The sequence below is a fragment of the Rissa tridactyla genome, chromosome 1 (genome assembly GCF_028500815.1).
Source record: "Rissa tridactyla isolate bRisTri1 chromosome 1, bRisTri1.patW.cur.20221130, whole genome shotgun sequence".
Lineage (NCBI taxonomy): Eukaryota > Metazoa > Chordata > Aves > Charadriiformes > Laridae > Rissa > Rissa tridactyla.
The window spans coordinates 34,719,145-34,740,844 of NC_071466.1; the positions used below are offsets into that span (position 1 = coordinate 34,719,145).

The 21,700-nt window shown below is 38.2% G+C and overlaps 1 protein-coding gene across 1 annotated transcript in view; it reads right to left on the reverse strand.

Annotated features, from left to right (window-relative positions):
• Positions 1 to 196: 196 nt before the first annotated feature.
• COG3 (component of oligomeric golgi complex 3) overlaps positions 197 to 21,700 on the reverse strand; it is a 32,816-nt gene continuing 11,312 nt past the window's right edge. Inside the window, exons 12-23 of the mRNA XM_054206080.1 lie at positions 19,722 to 19,861; positions 18,938 to 19,098; positions 16,381 to 16,486; positions 14,333 to 14,457; positions 12,462 to 12,551; positions 10,450 to 10,570; positions 8,040 to 8,128; positions 7,806 to 7,940; positions 6,460 to 6,535; positions 4,681 to 4,808; positions 3,649 to 3,747; positions 197 to 2,411 (exon numbers count right to left, since the gene is read on the reverse strand). Of these exons, the coding sequence (XP_054062055.1) occupies positions 2,382 to 2,411; positions 3,649 to 3,747; positions 4,681 to 4,808; positions 6,460 to 6,535; positions 7,806 to 7,940; positions 8,040 to 8,128; positions 10,450 to 10,570; positions 12,462 to 12,551; positions 14,333 to 14,457; positions 16,381 to 16,486; positions 18,938 to 19,098; positions 19,722 to 19,861 (1,300 nt within the window). The 3' untranslated portion in view covers positions 197 to 2,381. The remainder of the gene's footprint in view (positions 2,412 to 3,648; positions 3,748 to 4,680; positions 4,809 to 6,459; positions 6,536 to 7,805; positions 7,941 to 8,039; positions 8,129 to 10,449; positions 10,571 to 12,461; positions 12,552 to 14,332; positions 14,458 to 16,380; positions 16,487 to 18,937; positions 19,099 to 19,721; positions 19,862 to 21,700) is intronic.

Sequence of the window (21,700 nt, forward strand, 5' to 3'; positions counted from 1 at the left end):
TATGGGTAGATGAGTCTGTGAGTAACCAGGAAAACAAGAACAGCTATCAAACACAACAATACTTATGATCTGCCACCAGCTCCCAAAAGCCTTCTCTTGGTAAAAGCCAACTAGTTAAAATATGGTCTTGTCTTACACTTGTGGTTTCTTCCCCCTAACAAAATTGCAAGCAAAGAGACCACTTAGTCACACAAGATCGTTTGTCAGTAAAGAAAATACAAATTTACTTTTATTATAACCATAAAGAGGCATTACTGTAACAATTAGCTGTACATTCAGCACTCGGGTATACATCTGTGCCAAATAAAGTCAATTCTCTTACTGCTAAAAAAGAATACTCCTTCTCAGCGATGCACTGCCCGTGCTTACAGGATGTTTATTGTCTCTGTATTAGTTAGCTTGACAGACAAGCCTCAGGGTACAGAATAAAGCTTTACTCTTGGACCAAAATAGGAGGCAACATTTTTATTTAAAAAAATTAAAAACAGCAAGTTTCTAGTCAGATAATATAAAGCATCTTAAATTAATCTTTTGAAAGTATTTACACTATTTGTAAACGTAAATATCTGAAACTGTACACGTTTAAACAAATGTTCATTTAGCAAACAGGCCGTATAAACTGATTGCTCTTCTAATTTTTTAACCAGCTGTTCTAGAGCTGTCTGGGTCCTCTAAGAGAGAAAAAGATCCCGAGCACAAGAGTGACTATTGCAACGGTTTCCCCTTCATGTCTTTTCTGTACAATGTCTGTATTAAGTCAGTCCTAACTCTGTACAGCGACCATGCAGTCCTTCTGTAAAACTTCATAAAAAAAACCAAATATACATATATTACAACGCACTGGGCATTATTTTACAGCCTGTATTTCGACATAAGTAAAAAGAAAGGGCAAGTTTTCTGCCTTGTTAGTTCCTTTAGTTAATTTTTAAGGAGTCCTGTAAGGTCCTATGAGTACCATTTATGTACCTCAGCACTACTGCTGCAACGCTCCTCGTGGTAGCGTTAAATCCTACCATCTTAGTCTCCAGCCACGTGATTTACAACAGGAAAATTATTAAATCAAAACACCACCGATGTGCACGGAAATGTCTACATATTTAAAACTACAGAACAGGTTTTATAAATAAGTTAAAAATCTGCCATGTAAGTCACTACATTTTTCTTTTGCAGTGCTGCACGATAAAGACTTACCCACTGAGGCACCCTAAAGCTGCTTGTAGTGTTTCATTCCATTAATGGCCAAGTGTTTAGCATTCAGCTTTCCGAAATAATGACCGATAAATGCATACTGGACACCGTGCACTGTTTACCAGTTACCAAGTACTTATCCCCTGTTTACAACCCTGATTTGACAGGCTTGTGCATTCAATTTCTGGCACACACACCCCCACCCTTCTATTAGCACTTAACTCCAGCGCACAAAGGCTGTACAAGCTCCAGTCCCAGTCCACGCTTTAAACAGGGAAACCCCACCATCTGATCTTGGGTAAGGCCAAAAAACAACTCTTAAGAACTAGAAGAACCAAGAAGATGATCTCTAGAACCAAGTACCTGAGAATCCCAATGCTAAGCTTTGCAGTAAAGCATCTGAAAACACGCAGTTGCCTCAGAAAGAACGGAAATTGTATTGCAGTTTTCCATCACGAATCCCAAGGAACCGAGATTCTTTACACAGAGCATGAAACTTCAGGTCAGATCTCACAGCTCCCAATCGCAACAGTGTAAGAAAAACAGCACATCCAGTGTTTCAAAAAATGCTTCACTTGCGGGAAATAAAGTTTTCCCAACTAAGAACCTCTGAATTATGTTCAAACACGTGGTGGATTACCAGGATTTTGAGGGGGGGGGGGGGGAGTTAAAGAAAAATCGGAGCATGCCTGCTTAAGTCAAACTGTCACACCAATGCGCTTATCTCCAAGCCTTACAAATACCTATTACCGCTCGCATGTGATTCCCTGCGCACTATTTCCAGCATGTTTTCGAAAATGCAGCTTTTCACTGTATTCAGCTTACTAAGGGAAAGTAAGAAAGGTTTTTACATTAAAAAAAAAAAAACTACAAAGAAAATAGGATTTCAACTTTGAAAACATCTGGAGAAGGCAGTCACTGAGCTTCCGTAAGAGTGATCAGCGAAGGCTATTTTGTTTTGTTTTCTTTCCTCCCCCCCACTTCTCAAACCAATGAATAGGAAGACCTTTCACAAATCAATAAAACTGGCTTCTTTCTTTCTTTTCCTAAAACAGGGTTAAGCAGCCTGGAGAGTTTTGATGCAGACTGGACTGCACAGTGGGATCCTTTGTTAATTTCAAGCAAATGTCTTCACATTCCCTTCACTGCCTGGCATTCAGCTGAAGCTTATTTCAAGCAGCCTCACTGTTGGGCTACTTGGACATCGACAGAAGTAAGTTCACCTGAAAGGCAAAAGGAAAACCTACATTAGACAGAGCAGCGAAGTTTCAGAACTGATGTCTTATCTGTGAACCTCTAAACGGGACTCCTAGGAAGCACACAGAGTCGTAGATGAATCAGAAGACAGCTACTAAACAACCGGCCAAAATTTGCAGTCAAATGCCTACTCACAGGCTTTTTAAAATGCGACTGTTCACAATGCTGACTAGTCATTTCATCAGTCACAACCTATCATGTCAAAGTTTTTAAAACGACTTCAGGCATTGTCAAGGAATTCCAAAAAAATCTGCTCACTGCCAAAAAATGTTAACATTGATCTTTGATACATGAAACAAATTTGGGATCCTTTGCAGTACTTGTTTCCCACAGATTACAATATTGTTTCCTATACACTTCAGTTGGTAGGAGAAGTGATCCTAAGGTTTAACAGATAAACAGTTAAGAAGATGCCATCTCCTCTAGGAAAACCCCACCTCATCCCAGTGCATCACTCCCACTCTGTGCTCCAGGACCGTTATCACACATCCCTGTGGCCACATTCGCTGCAGGAAATATCCTCTAATCCATAAACTAGGTTATCTGTTTAAATATTGGCATCCTGGGATAATCATGATTCTATCCACATTCCCTGGATCACTAAGGTCAAAGCGAGATTTTTAAAAAACCTATTTGGTTTCTGTCAGAGCATCCTAATACAGAGAATTCTTAACCCCAATCATCTCTGAGACTAAAGACCTTATTATGTAGGGTTAGGTTTCCATAAACATCCGCACGTTTTCCCAATGCAATTTATTTCAAATGAACCCTTGTAATTCTTTCTCATGCATCCTAAACGTAAAAGTTGCTTCTTTTTGTATTTGTCAAAAGCAAGATGCACAGGCTTTTTTAAAGCATATTCACTAGCTTTGATACCTCTCTGAAAAGACAATGTCCAGAAACGGCAAGACTCTGCCACGATGTTGTACAACTCAATCCCCAGCAACATCAATCGCCACCTTCTGTTTAAAAACTCAATTGGATATCCATTAAAAAAGAAAAACAAAAAGCAAAACCCCCTTTCAGCTGGGAGCCTAGAGTTCAGATAAAGCCTTGAGTGTAATCATCCAGGATTAAGGGGGATAATAAATAAATAAATAAGGATTCCAAACACTGAAAATACTAAAAAAGAAAAATTGATGTTTAAAAACAAGCCAGTCACGTGAAAGAGGAACTGAAAAAACAGGGAGCTTCAATACATACCTGTTCCATTGAAGGACAAGCTATGATCTGGAGATCTTCATTACTAAATTCTTCCTTTAACAAAGCATGGAGTTTCTGGAACATTTGCTGAATGTTATTCTTTTAAAGGAAAGAAAAAAAACCTCAATGTTAAAAAACACAACACTCATCTCAAACATGAAACAGAATAAGCAGAATGTATACACGGAATAGCTACTGAAGGGACCAGGTAGGGAGAAGTGGTCAAGCTTTAAGAGCTTTTCTTCTAAAACAAGCCCCAAAACAGCTACAAGGAATCCACGTTGTCTGTCAGATAAAAACTTCAGCTGAGATGTGCTACGCTGAAATACTGAGTCCTACAGACTTAACCTGGAAGCTTAAAACTCAAGCTTGGTTCTTTCTGGTGGATTCACAGTGGGTGTCCCATTGAATCTGTATCGTCCTCTCTGCCTCCAGTGCTTCTGCCCGCGTGTAATGGACCAAGCTGTACTGGTTTTGCCTGGGACAGAGTTAATTTTCTTTATAGTAGCTTGTATGGTGTCGAGTGGAAGACGTGCAGAATGAACAGAACCAGCTGATTTTCTGTAACGTGTGTGTGATACAGGCTGAGTACAATGGAGAGGAGGACGGCTTTTCTTTTTTCTTTTTTTTTTTTTAAATCTAAACATATAATTATAAAACATAGTATCAGATTATTTTTTTAAATTTTATTTCCCGTGTCTTTTCAACAGGCTTCTCAGATCTGGGACACCACAGTGACTGCAACAGTCTGTTCACTATTAAATGTGGATGGCATGCATCACGTTTACCGGCTGGACTGGTAGCCTAGAATAACTCTACAGATATAGAGGTACATGTATGTCTACATGTCTGAATATATACACACGTAAATATATGCATACATACATTTATATAGATATATTATACATACAACCATACAGACACAGAAATGTAAGGTGACTGATCTCACAAAATGTGTGTTTAAAGTCTTTAACTAAACGAAGGCCCAGCACTTACAGGAAAACGTGCTGAAGTAACTCCAGCAACACTCACCCGAACTGGCTTAAACAAAATTAATTCTGTATCTTTATTGGACAAGTACAACGACATGCTCCGTAACGTTGATGGCAGCTTTGTTTTTATTGTCTTGTAAGTAGAAGAGACCAGATCGTTGATCTTTGCTGAAAGTAAAAGAAAATGTGCTTAATAGGCTAAAACGGCATTCTGCTAGTTGACACCTACACACCAGAATATCACCCCCACCTTACTGGGGCTGATCATAACCACAAGGTTGAGGGAAGGGAAAGAGGAGGTGACCTCTAATGGGTGCAGCACCAACCCATCATACGACCACAACACGCCAGACAAGGCCTTTCTTTTGGGATCTACTCAAGACATCAGCCCCTCTTTCCCTGCAGAAAATGCATCCAACCCATTTCTGCGACCAGATCCCTCCTGAGGTTCCTGAAGTTGCAGCCTTCCAACAGCAACATACACCTTCCCCTAGAAAACTTGCCTGGAAAAGAAACTGCTGGGACATAAACGGTGCTAGTAAAGAGAACAGCATACCATAAATTCTCCTTACTGACCACAGGCCACCTCTGTAAGAAGGCTGCAGAGCCATCTGGATTTTGAGTCAACGAGACAGGAATCCCCTATCAGACAAGACCTTCTTTCTTTATTGCTAGGTATTTTAATGGTTTTACAAGCTCTTTACTTAAAGGGCAGGAAAAAAAAATCCATTCATAGCTTTAAATTACCGGAGTTAAAATACAGTGGTGTTTTTTTTTTCCCCCCTCAATTTCTACCATATCTACATTTTCTACCTACTTCTGCTTTCCAAACAAATGAATCCAAGAAATAGCAGAAGCTCTGCTTAGATCTGCCTCTACACACATAATTATCTCCAAACAAACATTAAAAATACTCCTGAAGAAGGAGGAGATGTTAAGTAGAAGCTCAAGTTAGCCCTTGAGAGCGCCTGACCCATGGAGCAGCACTGAATTATGAATGAACGTGGCTGGCTTTGCATTTTAAGAACGTGATGCAACAGAAGGTTCCAGTGTACGAAGTGGAATTACCAAATTTCTCAGTGTCACCCAAAGGCACAACTTCATTATGCGAAAAGCAAAACAACCTAGGAACATCTAAACTACTCCCAATGTTCTTACGAAGCATTCGCATTTGAATTCTTAAGAAGAGGGAAACAAAGCTGGATTACATTTTTGCATAGTGACAGGAAAACTGAGAGAAGTAGGTACCAAATGTAGAGACAATAAAAGCTTCAAGGCAGACTCATTTTTTCCTACAAAAGCAAAAACTTTATCTTAACGTAATCAAATAATTCCCTAAGCACATTTCGTATGCAGTGGCGTAAATGCTGTTTTCATGCAGACACAGTCACAGCTTGAGAAATACTCAAGTCATTCATCTACTGCACCAATTAAATACATATTCTGAAGGTTGGCAGGTTTTGATTTAGAGGCATCTTAAGACAGGTAAAAACAGAAGCCAGGATTTTCAAGAAAAAGGTAAACAGTTCTTAGGTACTTAGAATTTTTCCAGATCAATCACAGTCTCACAGTCCAAAGTAATCAGGCCAGCTTTTCAGAGCGCTATGTTTAAAAGTCAGGCACAGAGACAAATGACATTCTGAAATACTCGAGGCCCATGTAATGCATCTTATATTGCTCTACCAAAAACAGTGAATGGAAGCGGTCTTTTTCTCCATTTGATGAGAAGTTTACAGGAGTCTCAAAGCAGTAAATGATCATGGCTTTATTAGCCCACAGGCACCTCAGAGGTAACATGAATATAAAACAAAGCAAATACCTGGCTGTGCCCAAGGCTGCTGTGAAAGGCTGTAACTGGGACCTCCTTGAGTGGCCATTGTTTTTAAAGCAGCTACCTAAAACAAGTACAATCAACAAAACGATGTTTTTTTCAGTTGAATTCACAACAAAGGTACCAAGCATCAATTGCACAAGTCTCTCGGATGCTGCAGTGTATGGAACCTCCCCTGCTCGCCCTCTTCTATGCACTGACTTAACAACACACAGGGGAAGCAGCTTGACAGAAATGCAGCTCAAAATTACAATCATGATCACTTCTTGAAAGTAAAATTCAAAATGCAATTATATTTACAAAGACACTTAGGAAACTAAGGATACACAGAAACCTCAAAAGAGATATATACCTAAGCAGGTTAGTCAAACTCCCCAAATTCCCAATGAATCACTGGGATCACTAGGACCATCTATCAATCTCATGGGGTGACCATCCAAATTTTAGGTATGCCACTGGCCCCTCACCCCAGCATGACAAGCATCAGTGCATGTAATACTGTAATCCCCTAAATTCTCAAATGCCAGGAGCTGGCATATTTGCAGTGTCCATGCAATGCTGTATCCCCAATTTCTCAGATGTTATGTTGCAAAATCACTTATTCTCAGTACCCAAGGATCCACATCACACGTTTTGTTTTCCAGAAGTAATAGATCCTGCTGCGCGGTTTTCTCAAGATGCCTAAAAATCCTGAGCTCTAGAGCAGGTTCTAGGAAGAAGCGTATTGTAACAAGACAGCTTTTTTGTTCCAACCCCCTAGGATGCCTAATCTTTCCGACCAGCTTTTATCAGGAATTTGTCACTAGGGAGGAAAGTCCTGCTCAGCCAGCACCTCACTGGTGTAAAATACATTGAGAACAGAACTTCTGACATGCTTCACAGTCATACTCTAAAGACCTCCCCCTCAGGAACACACATGACCCAAGATTGGTTTTGAAGGCCTACAAATTCAGTCAAGGTAGGAGTTCTCCTGCAAACAGAAAAGCTCCTGCCAACTTTCACAGACCTGTTTCAACTCAATGAAGTGTTACCGCGTCTTGATTGAAGAGCATAAGGGTTGCTTTTTTTAAAAAAACCAAACCAAAAAAAAAAACAAAACCAAAAAACCCCAAACCCACCACAACTACATCATATTCCCTTAATCCATTAATCTCAAAAATGCCTGGAAAATTGTTATTGGAACTTAAAGGAAAGCACAACTTTCTAATGGGAAATACCATCATCTTCAGCTAATCAGACAGAACTAGCAACTTCTCCTACACCCAATTTAAATACTAATTCCCCTGTCCTACCTGTATTTCAGTTAGGCTACCGAACACACAAGATGTTTGTACCTTTGTCATGAACTCGTCCAGCTGTTCTATAAACTGTTTGGTTTGCTGCTGAATAAACTGCTCACAAGCCGATTTCAGATGACGATCTACATCTTTCTTAGAGTCGATATAATGTTCTCTGATTTCTGGAGTACCCTTGAACAGAAGGCAACAAATCCCTCCTTTTTATTTGCCATACATCACCACCCGCTTAAATGACCAAATTTTTGTTAATGCAATAAGAATCCATATTACCTCCAGTAAGAACTGTATCAAGGCGTTGTTGCTGTTTAGTCTAAAAAATCTTGAAACTGTCTTAGGGTTCAGGATTTTAAATGCTGCATCTGTGAATCAGAAAGTCACTCATGCTGTAAGTCAATGGGATTCAGCTCCAGGAATTAGAAACTTTAATCACTCGTTTACGCATGAAAATGGCCTAGAATGATTAGGAATGTAACATTCAATGATTCCACTGCCGCTAGGTGTGGATGCACAAGTGCACAGGCACAGAAGCACACAAAGCTTGATCCACTATTTTTTAGTTTATGGCAAACTAGAATCTAACCGTTGCAGAGTCTAAATGGATAAATACATTACATCAACCTCACGAATGACTGATACCAGCTGCAGTGCTACCAGTATACAGATTGTGTGAGCTCTTTTCCTTTTTTAACTGTTATCTACAAATGAAAGACTTTTACATAAGCTATGTAATTAAGCAGTTAAAGAACAATATGCAGAATTTGGCCCATGTTGCCTGGGAAAATCAAGTACAGTTGCATGAAATAACTTGGAACCGTCACTCTTTTCCTCTGTGCTTAATTATTTTAGTTAGGACTAAACAACAAAACATCAAGGTTGATATACACTCATGTTTATGGTCTCTGCAGAAGTCCCAAGAAGTTGTAAAACTGTCTGCAATTAACACACAATACCGAAATTATTCCTATAGAGTTAAGGGGATGTTGTCAACCTGAAATCTAGTGAGACTGGGGAATAAGAAAATTATCAACACAGTTTCAGTACGGCTTGTTGCTCCAATGTCACTCATTTATCATCCTACACATCCATCTGCTTTTTTTTAATTTCAAAAGCAATTCTGAGCCCCTCTTGCTGTATAAAACAATGGGAGGGAAACAAGATGTAGGAGTTGAAGAAGTGCTGTCAAAAGCATTAAACGAAGAGGGAATACCAGGTACCCAGGCATGCAGACTTTGCACTGAACTAAGAATCTGCACTCCGATGCAGTTAACGGAGACTGCAGAGAAAGATTCCTTTTGTTCTCTGAATTATTTCCCAGAAACTTCCCTGATTCCAAAAAGAGCCTCAGTTCTTGATTAGAAGCCCATGAGCTAGTCAGTGTGAAAGTCACTTCTCCCCACCGTATACAAGAATCCTATCTTTATACGACTTTAAAAAAAAAATTGTGTGGAAGCATGACTTTTACATTAAGCAGTGTCCCTTGGTCTATAAATCCCAAATTAAATCTTCAATCTATGTACAGACAGCTCGGCTAGAACACAGTAAAACTCCTATTAGCCATGTTATTTTTCTTCTACAACTCAACCCAAATACAAAAGCCCTACTGGCCTATGCTACCCTACATTAAGAATTAAGCAGAATGTACATCTTTGCAACACCACCATCACCACCCAATATTAAAAAAAAAAAAAGTGTTTTCCATTACTTACCACTACCACCTGCAAAGTGCTAGCTGGCACAAAAATTTATTCAATTAAATGAAGATGTAGAACAAAGTTGTGTGTCAGCCAGGACAAGACACCAAAAGGATGTATTTGCCCTTTAACCTCCAGTCAACTAGAAACTACTCAACAGGTAGGAGGTTTCATTGATGTTCAAATGCAACAGGTGAAATGGTTAGTGTAAGAATTGCATGCTTCAGAGTTAAAACAGCAGAATATTAGATGGCAGGAAAGAGAAGCTATTTCTTCATCTTTCTCTTCTGGAATGGAAGAAGAGAAACTTGACATGCTTCCAATTAGTCTTCCCATTATCTTTATAAACTTGACAAGTACGTGGCTGTTCACTTTTTTATTGAGAGGGCTTTTTTCTGCATTTTACAAAGGAACCGTAGTACAATTTTAAAAATCGTGACTATGGCCACTACCTTCTATTTTCCCTTCCTACAGCAGACATGGTTGCTACGTAAAACTGTTCAACAACACTGCTCATTGAACTTGCAACATAAGAAATCCTTTCTAAGCAAAACCTCACAGAAAAGTCTAGGAAATCTTAATTTGTTCTAGGCAAGTCAACTATGTATTTGTAAATTCACCTGCTAAACAGCAGTAACAAACAATATTCCTTTAAAGAGTCAGAAAAGGGGAAAGACATCTCTGTGCAACAGAAATGTAGATTCCTTAGCTGTTCTTAAAAAAGACTGAATAAATAAGTTAGGTCAGCAGCAAAAAGCAGTCAAACGCATTTCATACAAAGATAAAGAATGTGTTAGATACATCTTGAATCGCCCTTATAAGAAAACAGTTTTGGGTTGTTTTTTTTTCACAGAAGATAAGAACAAAGCAAGAGATTAGAACAAGCGCACAGGTCATTGCAAGTGAACATAAAATAAACCCAGAACTTTTGCTGGCACATTAAGGGAGGACAATCCCATCCCTTTCTGTAGCCAGCAACTGTTTAGTACCTCTAGTTTTCTTAAGGTCCAGGGAAATTTCCTTAATGGTGAAATCAGTGTGGAAAGGAGCAATTTGTTCACGAAGAATCAAAAGGTGTTTTATTAAGAAAAGCTGTCCATCAACCTGGGTCTACAGCACAACAAGAGAAACAACACGCATTATGTGTAAAAAAAAATAACAATGAAATGAAGAGCAAAGTTTCAACACTTCCACTTTTAATAGTTACTTCCTATAACAAAATTAATACTAATAATGTTACTAACAATGTTTTTCTATTAGTCTGTAGTGGCATTAACTACACCCTGGAATCAACAAATCCCATTTCTGCATTGTTTCTAATACATTGCTCTGCAGAAGCAGGCTTTATTCACACTTCTAAGAAGAATCAGATTACGCAGCTATACTACTAAACGTCCACATTAGGTACAGGTATCCATTATTTGAAAGATACAAACTTATTCTTCACAAAAGCCAGGAATTATTTCATTTAATTCATGTAATTTATAGTTGAAAAACATGAGGTTCTAAAAATTTTTTAATCATTACGATGATTAAAAAAAAGCCAAACAGACAGATAATCAAGGTTATTGCAGAAACATTAACTGCTATTGTGCAAAGGTCTTACGAGGCATTTTTCTCATGTCATTAAACACAAAGCTTAATTTCTAAACAGTACAGCAAAGATACAAAGAATAAAACAAGGCCAAGTTCACACCACTGAGACGATCAATTTTGCACTGCTTGTTATTTTTGCTATGTGCTTTATACTGCATGCTGCTTTTAATCTTTGAAGTTCATGGTTCATTGAGGTAAATGGAAGAGGACTCAAGAATTCAAATTTGCTTTTGCAAGCTGGAACTTTCCTTGATATAACATTAAACAAAACAGTAAAGAAGAAATTAGATTTAAATCTGCAGTTTTAACGAATAGAAATGTTTACTAAAAATAAGTGGTGGAAGTTTCTTGGGTTGGTTTTTTTTCTGTGTTTTTTTTTTTTTTATTTATTCTTACATGCATAATTTCACCAGATAATGTTAAATTAACATGCATCAAGAGCAAAGTGGTATGGACTCTAGTATTGGGACTAACCTACCTAGGGATCACTGCAGGATCAGTTTCATTGTCTGCAATACTATAAGTTAATGCTGACCCGATATACAGTGCTGGACTGGATAACTGTAGAACTTTGAATCATTTACATATGAAATAGTTATCCGCTCAAGCTAGAGGGAAAGGCAGTCTGAATTTATTTTTTAAGATATTACATTTAACAGATGTTTTTCAAAGGCCACTCAAAAGAAATACTTCAAAACAGTTCTTCATTTCCCCTAACAACCAAAACTTTTTTCATTACTAGATGTTTACTGTTTCTACAAACCCAACAGTTCTAGCCTATTAAGACTTTCCCTCTATTTTTTTTTAAATTAATTTCCTGGCTGCTAGAAATTAGAAAATTACTACAGCATTTGTATTAAATTTGTATTAAAGTGTGGCAGGACACTTAAGGTTAAAATGACTTGATAAACTTCATTGAATACTGAGCAACCTATCAAATACAACCTTTTGATTACAGACAGTTCCGAGCAGCGAATACTTAACAAATCTTCCCAGTGAATTTAATACTTGGACAGATTTTTGAAAATTCAAAAAAATGGAGGCAGAGAAAAAGAGAAAAGAGTAACAGGCAATGAAAACAAATACAGGGAGCAGAGACTTCTAGCAGAGTTTTTCTTTAGGTATCACTTGATTGAATTCACATGAGTTAGAGCAGCCTGTAAACACGATTGCTATGATTTGCACTGCACCTTTCCAGATAGGCTAGCATGTGAATCATTAGCTGTGCTTTACAATACATTAACCATAACTAAAAGCTGGCAAATCCATCAGGTCTCTAGGGGCAGAGGAACACGCTTTCACTGAGATTTCAACAGAATTCTGAACAACTGCCTCACAGCTTTAGATATACATAGGGGGGGAAAAAAAAAAAAAAAGAAATCATACCCAAAGCACAGATTCTGACCTTGGTTTTGCTGATAGAATCAGCAGCTCCCAGCAGCGAGTGGATGCAGGCAGATAAGGCCTCTTGTGATAATCCCTGAAACACTGCCCTCTGCAGGGATGAGGAAATCAGACAAAAAAAAAAAAAACCAAAACGGGTGTTAGCAAAGCTTAAACAGAATTTAAGAGCTGCAGCTTGTGAAGGGTGTGCTTACCAGCACATAATACTCTACAATAGTTAGCTACAAAGACGTCGCTCAAGTGCGGTAAGAGAGGATGAAGCGTTGGTATATAAAAGCTTGCTACAGCACTTAGACTGGAGGCAGGTCAAGCATGCCCTGTTCACTCTCCGGCTCGGAATCTGCAACCAGGTAGTGACATGGTCAGTGACACCTAATGCATTCACAGCCAAAGGCATGAACGATGCTTCCTGGGTAACCTGACCAGACCCTTCACGTGTCAGGGTAACTATCTGTGTGTGCAGTTTAGACTTGGAATAGACACGAGATCGTTCGAGCGAGCTTAACCTCAAGCAAACTCAAATTACCTCACATTTGCGCCAGGTTAGCAAACAAACATGACAGCTGCTATGGCCCGGGTGACACAGAGTAACTCATTTAAGCTGCAGCAACTAGATCATACGGCTGAGCTGGCCACAGGAACACAGCTCGCCTCCACCACCGCTCCAAGGTAGTACACGACAGCCCTGACTGTCCCAAGGCTTGCCAGTGCCGCTTCATTCATGTCTTCTCCTATCTACAGGGTGCAGGCAAGGCATACCAGTTCTGCTGGTTGAGTCACCATCCCTGGAGGGATTTAAAAGACGTGTAGACGTAGCGCTGAGCGACGTGGTTTAGTGGTAAATCGGCAACGCTAGGTTAACAGTTGGACTCGATGATCTTAAAGATCTCTTCCAACCAAAACGATTCTAGGATTCCATGTTACAATATGTCAGTGAAAAAATAAATAAATCACTGTGCAGATACGCTATAAATGAGCCTTGCAAACAACCTTGCAACAACGACCTCATCTCCAAAGGTCTAGCTGAAAACAAGGGTAAATACTCATTTATCTTTAATGACATTGACATACTAAGCAATAAAGCATTAATATTTTCCAGCTTCTTTTTAAGCAAATAGCATCTTGGTAGCTGTTTCATATAACACCCATCAAATATATTTTGAAATGCATTCAATGTATCTAATAAAGATACAACACGTACAGAAAAGCAAAAACATTCGCATTATGTTTCTCAGAGACTTATTAGTCTTTTATGCTATTAGGTGACAGGCATAAATCAGGTTCTAAAGGACAGGTCTCAAAATATTCGCAAAGTAAACACCGCTTTTGTTTCTTTTAGACATGAAGATTCCTACTGTCTTAAACTTTGGAAATGTCTCCTACATTTTGGAAGGTGAAAAGATGTGCCACAAAAAATTTTTTGAGAACATTTCCAAAATGTAGATGTAGCAGAGTCGTCATTGTTACAACCAGAAACATCACCTTGTCTGATGTCCTGCAAAGTACACAGCAAGAAACACATTCCTCCAGTAATTTCAGCAGTAAGATCATTCTCTATAATTGACCCAGAACTTTCTATTCTTTCCTGTTCTATTCACTCCTCAATTTTGGTGCAGTAAGTATCTTGAGCATCAGATACTGAAGTATTTCTGTAACAGCAAAAGCAATAGACTTACAAACCAGTGCCTTTCTAATTGGAAATGACCTAAATTTTTCAGTTCACTTGTTTTACATAAAGATAGCATCAAAAAGACTAAGAGATAACAGAGGCCAGTAATTGTCCATTCCTAATTTACATTAAAATATTTAGACACGGTGCTACACACTTCATAACTTCACTTAAAAAAATTAGATAAAGAGATTTTTGCTTACGTCTATACATCTGTACAGTTTGGAGAGACACACTAGAGTCCTTCTGACAGTAGGATACCACATTCCATGCAGATCTGCTGGCGAAATCATCGTCTGGTGCCTGGGATTAAGGGATTCTGAGGAACCTGTTTAAAAGTAAAATACACACATGAAAAACTTGCCCATCTGTCCTTTCAACTGAAGGAGACTGCAATATCGACTTCACTTCATACAAACTCCACAGTAATAAGACATATGTTATTGCACCCAAACAGGTCAGGTTTTTTTTTTCTTCCTTCTAAGCAGGTCAATACTAGGCTTCTGATGTGTACAGAGCACATGGCTGTAAGAGACATGAATTTACTTTCAGGGATGGCCCAGCTCAACCCTTTCTAGCCAGTCAGTTTTACAGGCATGTCTCCAGTATCACCCCTCCCTACTCAGCTCAACAGCTGAAATGATCAAACAATCACTGGGGAAAAAAGAAAAAGCATAGGAGAAAAAAAATTGGTTAGCGATCATGGAACTACAGGAGATGCTCAGAAACAAAAAGGAAAAAAAAAAACATTCCATCAATTTTACTTCTTCATGCTTTCCTTTCTGCTGGGGATAATCCTACACAGATAAACAGCTGCAGAAAGTGCAGGGTTTAAACGACATGTTAATAACCACAAAAATAACGGCAAAACCAATTTTGTCATGAGGGGGTTGTAAACACAAAAAAGCGCTCCTCCTGGGTAACCTTTGTATGCTCAAAATGGATTTTCACAACACCTGACAGACAGAAGTCTTGTATTTCCATTTTGTCCTTAAATCCTGGGGAACAGCTGAGTGAACAGCATCAGCACTCTGATTCCAATTAGCAACCCTTCAAAAAAGTAAAATTTTTAAAGTTTTACTTAATGATGGAATAAGCACTTGTGAAGTGTTTGTGTGATCAGCACAGGAATTGTCTAAAATAATTCAGCAATATTTTTCTGCCTTTTGCAACAATAGATTTATTGTCACAGTAATTAGAAAGCGAGACCTTAGTTGTCAGTTTGAGATTCCTAAGCTATTTGTTTGTCACTTCAGCTACTCCTGCAGGCACTGAAATGGGAGAGAGCCACCTTTGAAGGGCAAATAATCCTAATTATCTCAGACACTTAACTTCAAATTACACCATATGGGTTCCTTCCATCTCCTGAATGCAAGTGGGACTTAAAGCCACACACCTGGCTTGACGTAAAATGAACTCCACTCAGCCAGGAAGAACTTTGCAGGCCTTGCAAGCCAAAAGCAAGAAACTACCAGATAATCAAAAGGAATATGAGAAACAACTGACAAAGAGCTGAGAAAGGTGCTGCTGGGAAAAATAACACTGTACCATTCTGAACAATGAGAAAATAGAGGGAGAAATTCTTCATGGAGCTTAGACAAAAATTTAAAGGGTTGTAACACTCAGAGAGCCATATTTCATGGAATTTGCTTCCAGTTCACTGTAATTTAAAGGCACATGGGTCACATATTTAGTATGTCAAGGACTATATTCTGAATTATTGTAAACAGCAAAAATTACTAACTAATAACGTTTCAGTAAGTGGAAACGCATTCAAAAGAAGTTGCCTTCCCAGGTAAAGGCACACACAAAGACACTTCTAGATGCTCAACGCATTCAAGAGACATGTCTGACACCAAACCACCCTTCTCATCTCAGCACAGCTAACAAACAGAAGCATCCTTAAGTATACATCGTGATGGCAGGGACACTTTGCAATAGCGAATACAGAAGCTCAGCTTTACACAAAGTACAATAGATGCTGTCAGCTACAACAGTAGTTGCTTCACAGAATGGATTGGACTGGAAGCACAAAAAAATGCTATCAAAAGAACAAGATTAAGTTGCTTCTCATCCAAAAAAAAGTTATTAAGAATCCTGAGACAAAGTTCACCTCTCAAAACCTCTTACGAATTTCTCTAGGAAAATAACCCTTTAAGATACATGCAAGTTTCTCACTGATGGTTCAAGTTAATGCTCACTCTCTGTGAGCTTTATGCATTAATTTGGCAACAGGAAATATATTTCATACCAGATTTAACTAAGTTGCAGGAGTCAGGATCTTCTAGCCGGACATCTGAAAATGAAGCTTCAGATGGCAGCTTCTTCTGTTCCTCTTTTAAACTCTGTGCTATTTGCTGCAGAGAAAGATGTACCACAAAATTTATATTCTTTTTCTCTTTAATTTAAGTGGCATTACGCTGCTTTGATTACAATAGATAAAAGCATACTAAATTGCAAAAGGAGTCAGCTACACTGAGCTCCCCAGTGTTTCAAAGGCATTAAAAGAAATAGACAGGTGTTTCCAAAACAGTAACATTTCAATATCAATTTAAGATTCACAAGTATTACACAGAACTGTGTAAAGCACTGTTCCTTCCATTTTGCCTGTTTTTACTGATCTCTAAATAACGAAGCCACCTAGAAAGAGAAGCTCAAAATAGGAGAACCCAATTCAACACTGACTTGGATTTCATACAGATAATTTCTGTGATGGCTTTATTCCTATAAATGACATGTGCAGATGGCCCCAAAGTACTGTCTACTCTATTCCCTGCAGGAGTTCAACAAAAAGCTTTCCCCTAACATTACTCAATACTTCCACACTTCAACCTTTTTCACTACTTGGTCTGCTTCAAAGCAATGAGAGGCAGCAAGAACGGGCAAAGAACTGCATTAATATTTGAGCAGAACAGCACAAGAAATATTTCTGTCCTGTGCTTTTAACATTTTAATAATTCATTTACTCAGACAGAAGGTCTCTCTAAAAAACCTCTCTTTTGAGGTTTAAAAGCAATCAAGGAGCAAAAACTGGAGTCTTACGAGGACATACGAAGAGCAGCATGATTTCTGGATTTAGAATGAACTGTAAAACTCACTTTTTTATTCTTCCTAACTTAACAGCCATAGGATCCTAGTTCGAAAATAAAGCCTTGTGTAAACTAAGTATCTGCATCGCTTACCTATAGAAGTTACAGCTAACATAAAAAAAGTTCTCACAATCTTTTTTCATCCAGTTCTGTTCACACAATTTTAGCAAAAAAACCCTAAACCAACCAAACAAACCTGCACTCCTAACAGTTATACTGGTAAAACTTCTGATCACGAGTTGTTCTGAATGGAGGGATCCCATCTAGCTACATTTTGTGTGGTGGGCTTCTCAATTACTATTTTTGCTTTTTCTTCAAAAGCTTATTAGTCCTTAAACTTTCAGTATAAAGGGCAAGTATTCTACAAACTCACTAGCTTCAGGATTTGTAAATACTTTCCTAAAAACCTATGAATGTCCCTAATAATCACCAAAGCATAAACTGTAACATACTAAAAGCTTTAGACGTGTATAAAGACAAGATTATAGCAGTGTGAGTTCAGTACTAAGAAGTTTCTCCAAGTTTCTCTGTTTACAGGCAAGAATTTAACACAGTAAGGTACAGCTATATGATATTAATCTCTTCCAGCCCACAGCAATATATATACACACACACACATACATACATATATATATATATATATAGTTATAGATCTTCTTCATTTTATGTAAGTAATGCTCTGATTCTGAAGTCAAACAACAGCTTCTGTACCAATTGGTCAGCTGCAAATAAGTCCTACAATTTTCTAAGCACCACCAGCTGTTCTGGTAGATAGACAGAAAGCAGAATAGAGCAATAAAATATGCATCTTGCCAGTCTATGTCAGAATTGCTGTTCTCAGTCAACTCAATCCTTTGACAGCTTGGGACTGTCATTATAAAGTCAAGGGCAACAGTTATTTATTGTGTTGGGCGGGGGGGGGCGGGCGGGGGGAGCGGGGGCTGTCTTTATTATGCCTAATCCCTTCCATGCAATGCTACCTTTCAGTTGCATATCAAATGCAGTTTGCTCTAGTGAAAAACTAATTTAAAATCTTTCATCAGCCACTTTTTTATTTCTGTGAGTAGTTTCATTCTGAAATCTTTCATAAATACAATATTACAATTTGAAGTAACTGGAATTAGTTTGATTCCTTTCAACAGGAACATTGACCCAAAGGGCTTGGAATGACTATAAAAATGGCTAATACCAATGAGAACTTGAGAAAGGTGACTGGAAACCATCGCTGACATGATAAAATTACCTAACGGTACAAGCAAGTCTCCCCTCACACTGTCTGAGCAGAGAGTACACACATGCGTACCAAGCGCTGGTTGACCAGTAATTCTGAGAACAAACCTGCAGGTAACTGTACCTGTCTAAAGCTCTTCAACTCCAACCCAACCAGAAAATACACTGGGTAATACCTACTACTTATGAAAGTAAATAAAAATTTACTGTTTTAAAAATTTACTGAGAAAATTTAGAGGCTTCAAGTTTAAATAAAACTGGTAACTGTGAGAACTACCGCCAGTTTTACTGAGTTTGACAAAAAGTGTTCTCTGATATCTTGTTTAGGGTCATAATTTAATCAGCAGGTGCCAATTTGACAGTGCCAGTAATGCCAAATACACCTAAGAACTGGAAAACCCCACCTGTAAAGCACTATACTGCACAGTTGTATATACTGCACGTAAAAAGAAAACCAATTAAGGATAATAAAAAAAGCTGATGCTATACCTCCATCATTTCCAACTTGTCAGGATATGCAAGATCGCCTGGAGCGGGCTTGTAGCCCGTGATATCAGTCTGAATGTAAATATGCGTCCTATAGACAAGCCGCTCTTGTACATCTTCTAACATCTGCTTGACACCAGCTGCAAATGCGCCCAGTTGTTCAGCTGACAAAGGTAAAAAAAGGCACAAATTTGTTAATGTAATTATGAAACAGGCTTACAGACACAAAGTTTGAAGTATCACACACAGAACTGTCACAAAACTGGCTTGCTGCAGATGAAGTCAGACTATTTTTGGAACAGCGGCACGCAGACAAATTTGTGACAAACAAGGAACTACCGTAGTTGCTTCAGCTCCCCAAATTTTCATTAGATTGTGAAAAAGCAATCTCACACCGATAAATTAAGATGCCATGTTAGAATTAAGCATTCTAATTATTTGAGACCTGCGTACATCGAGTGGCATTTCTGCCTGGACATCAAACCGACGTGCTTTTGGTCCTATCACAGCCAAGGCCTGCAGTGTGACTCCTGGGAGCTGACAAGTGAACTCATCCACCTACCCACCAGAGCAGTTGATCCAAAGCTGCTCATGCCCAACTTAAGAACTATTGTATCAGCCTGAGTTTAAGTAGTAAAAAGTCACTTCTTAAGATTAGCCAGAAGATTATGTGACCGATTTCTTCCTCTTTCCCAACAGTGTTACAATTTTTTCTTGGCTATGCAATTTAATAATTTTAACAGTTAAGACGATAGTTAAAAACAATCAGGTTCCATCTATGAGTTACCATTGTTCTGTACATGATCTTCAAGCATCTCATTTTTGAGAATCCCACAGAGTTCAGAAAGTGTCTCCAAGTGAATGACATGGATGATCATTGGCCTCAGGACATCATACAATGAAAGACACAACTTCTCCAAGAGTTCACTATGAAGAAAAAATAAAACAAAGCAAACCACTTTCAGGATCCCGCTATACCAAAATAAAATTTTATCACAAACACTGATTATTTTATGGCAAAGACTTTTATAAGGAGGGTGAGAAAACAATGTAAAATAGCATCACAGAAGACTTAAGAAAGGACCATTTAAAACATGAACCCCTGATTTCCTACAAAGTATCTTTAGAGATGTAGGATACCAATTGCTTAAAGTAGTGGTGCAGTTTTGAATTTATTTTAAAATTAAAAATTAAAAAAAAAACCACAACAAAAAACAACCAACCAACAACTCAACCTGTCACAAAGGAAAGATACTGCCAACTGGTTTACCTGGCTTCTGTGAACAGAAATGCTCCTGCTGAGGTCAGAATTATATCCCCAATTTCCCCTTGAGAAAAGACTCATCTGACTCCAAGTAGTCAACGGTTTATTAGAACCAGAAGCACACAAGGAGGGACACAGGAGGGGAAGCTTGGTAACCTTTTCTGTAACAACTTCCAACATTGCAGGGCACACTTTCCAGTCTAACTGAAGTTACGACATCAATACAATATTAAAGACCAGAAATTCCATTTTGATTTATTTTCTTTCCTGTTCAAAGTGATGCATCTTTTGGTTAAGACACCGGTAGCATTCTTTCTAGACTTTTTTGCCATTCTCAGTTCTCCCTGCACTAATCACACGTTAGCTAATAATGCTGCTGCCAGTAGCTGAAAATTCCAAGTAATTCCTCAGCTAGACTTGGAAATATAAACACTAAGATTGTTTAAGTATTTACAGTGTGGTACGGTTGTTGAATTTATTGCACTATATATATTATTTTTTTCTAATTCACGAAGAATATCTGCCTATAGGACAAGGACACTTCAGTTCCTTTCAGAGTGTGGACAAAAAAATGCTCAAAAAAGAATGCTCACAGAAGAAACATTCTGAACGTCTCTTCTGTTGCATTCTATAGCTTTACAAGCAACTTGATAGAACTGTAACTCCATGTTAAGAGCAGACACAAAGGAGAAAGTTTCAACAGCCTTAGTATTAAATACAACACTCAATCTGAGATCTCTGCTCTTGGCTAGATTTTTGGTAAACTCTTTTATTTGTTACGTCTAGCTATTATTTCTTCAGAGCACCTCAGCACTGCAGAAAAAAAATGAACCTATTTATTACACAGCTAAGAAAAACCTAATAAAGTAGTTACTATTTGAAACATTTTCCTCTAAATATTTAATTTAAATGTAGGCAAAAAAGGGAAGCAAGTCCTTACGGAAAGAGGTAACTACTTTCCATCAAGATTCAAAAATAATAATCAGAAGTCTATTCTCATTCTTGGTTTGAAGTGCAACAGTGACGAAATTTCTGTCTGAACAACATTTTACAGTGATTTCAATAGGGGATGTTTACTTCAGGATTTGGTCTGAGATAGCTAAATTGATTCTTAAGCCAATTAATTAGGTCACCTGAAATCCTGAGTACATCCCACATGAGGCCTCAGTTTCTCAGGATAGAGAAAGACTGCTCCTGCTGCAGCACTGTGGCTTATTTCTAGTGAGACTTCATGTGTTTATGGTTTTCCTTTAGCTTTAGAGGACAGGGAGGGTAGCGGGCAGTATTTTTTCCCAGGTTACATTTATTCAACTCAAGCTGCACTTGATTTTAAGATAATACTATGCTCAAAACCAGCGTCTTAGTTATATTAATGGAATATGCTTTATTTATCAACTTCATATCAAGGGAACACGATCTGCCCAAATTTCAAAATTAAGTATCATTATTAAAACATACCAGCAAACTGGAGAAGGGGCATAATCTACTCAGTTGCTCTAATA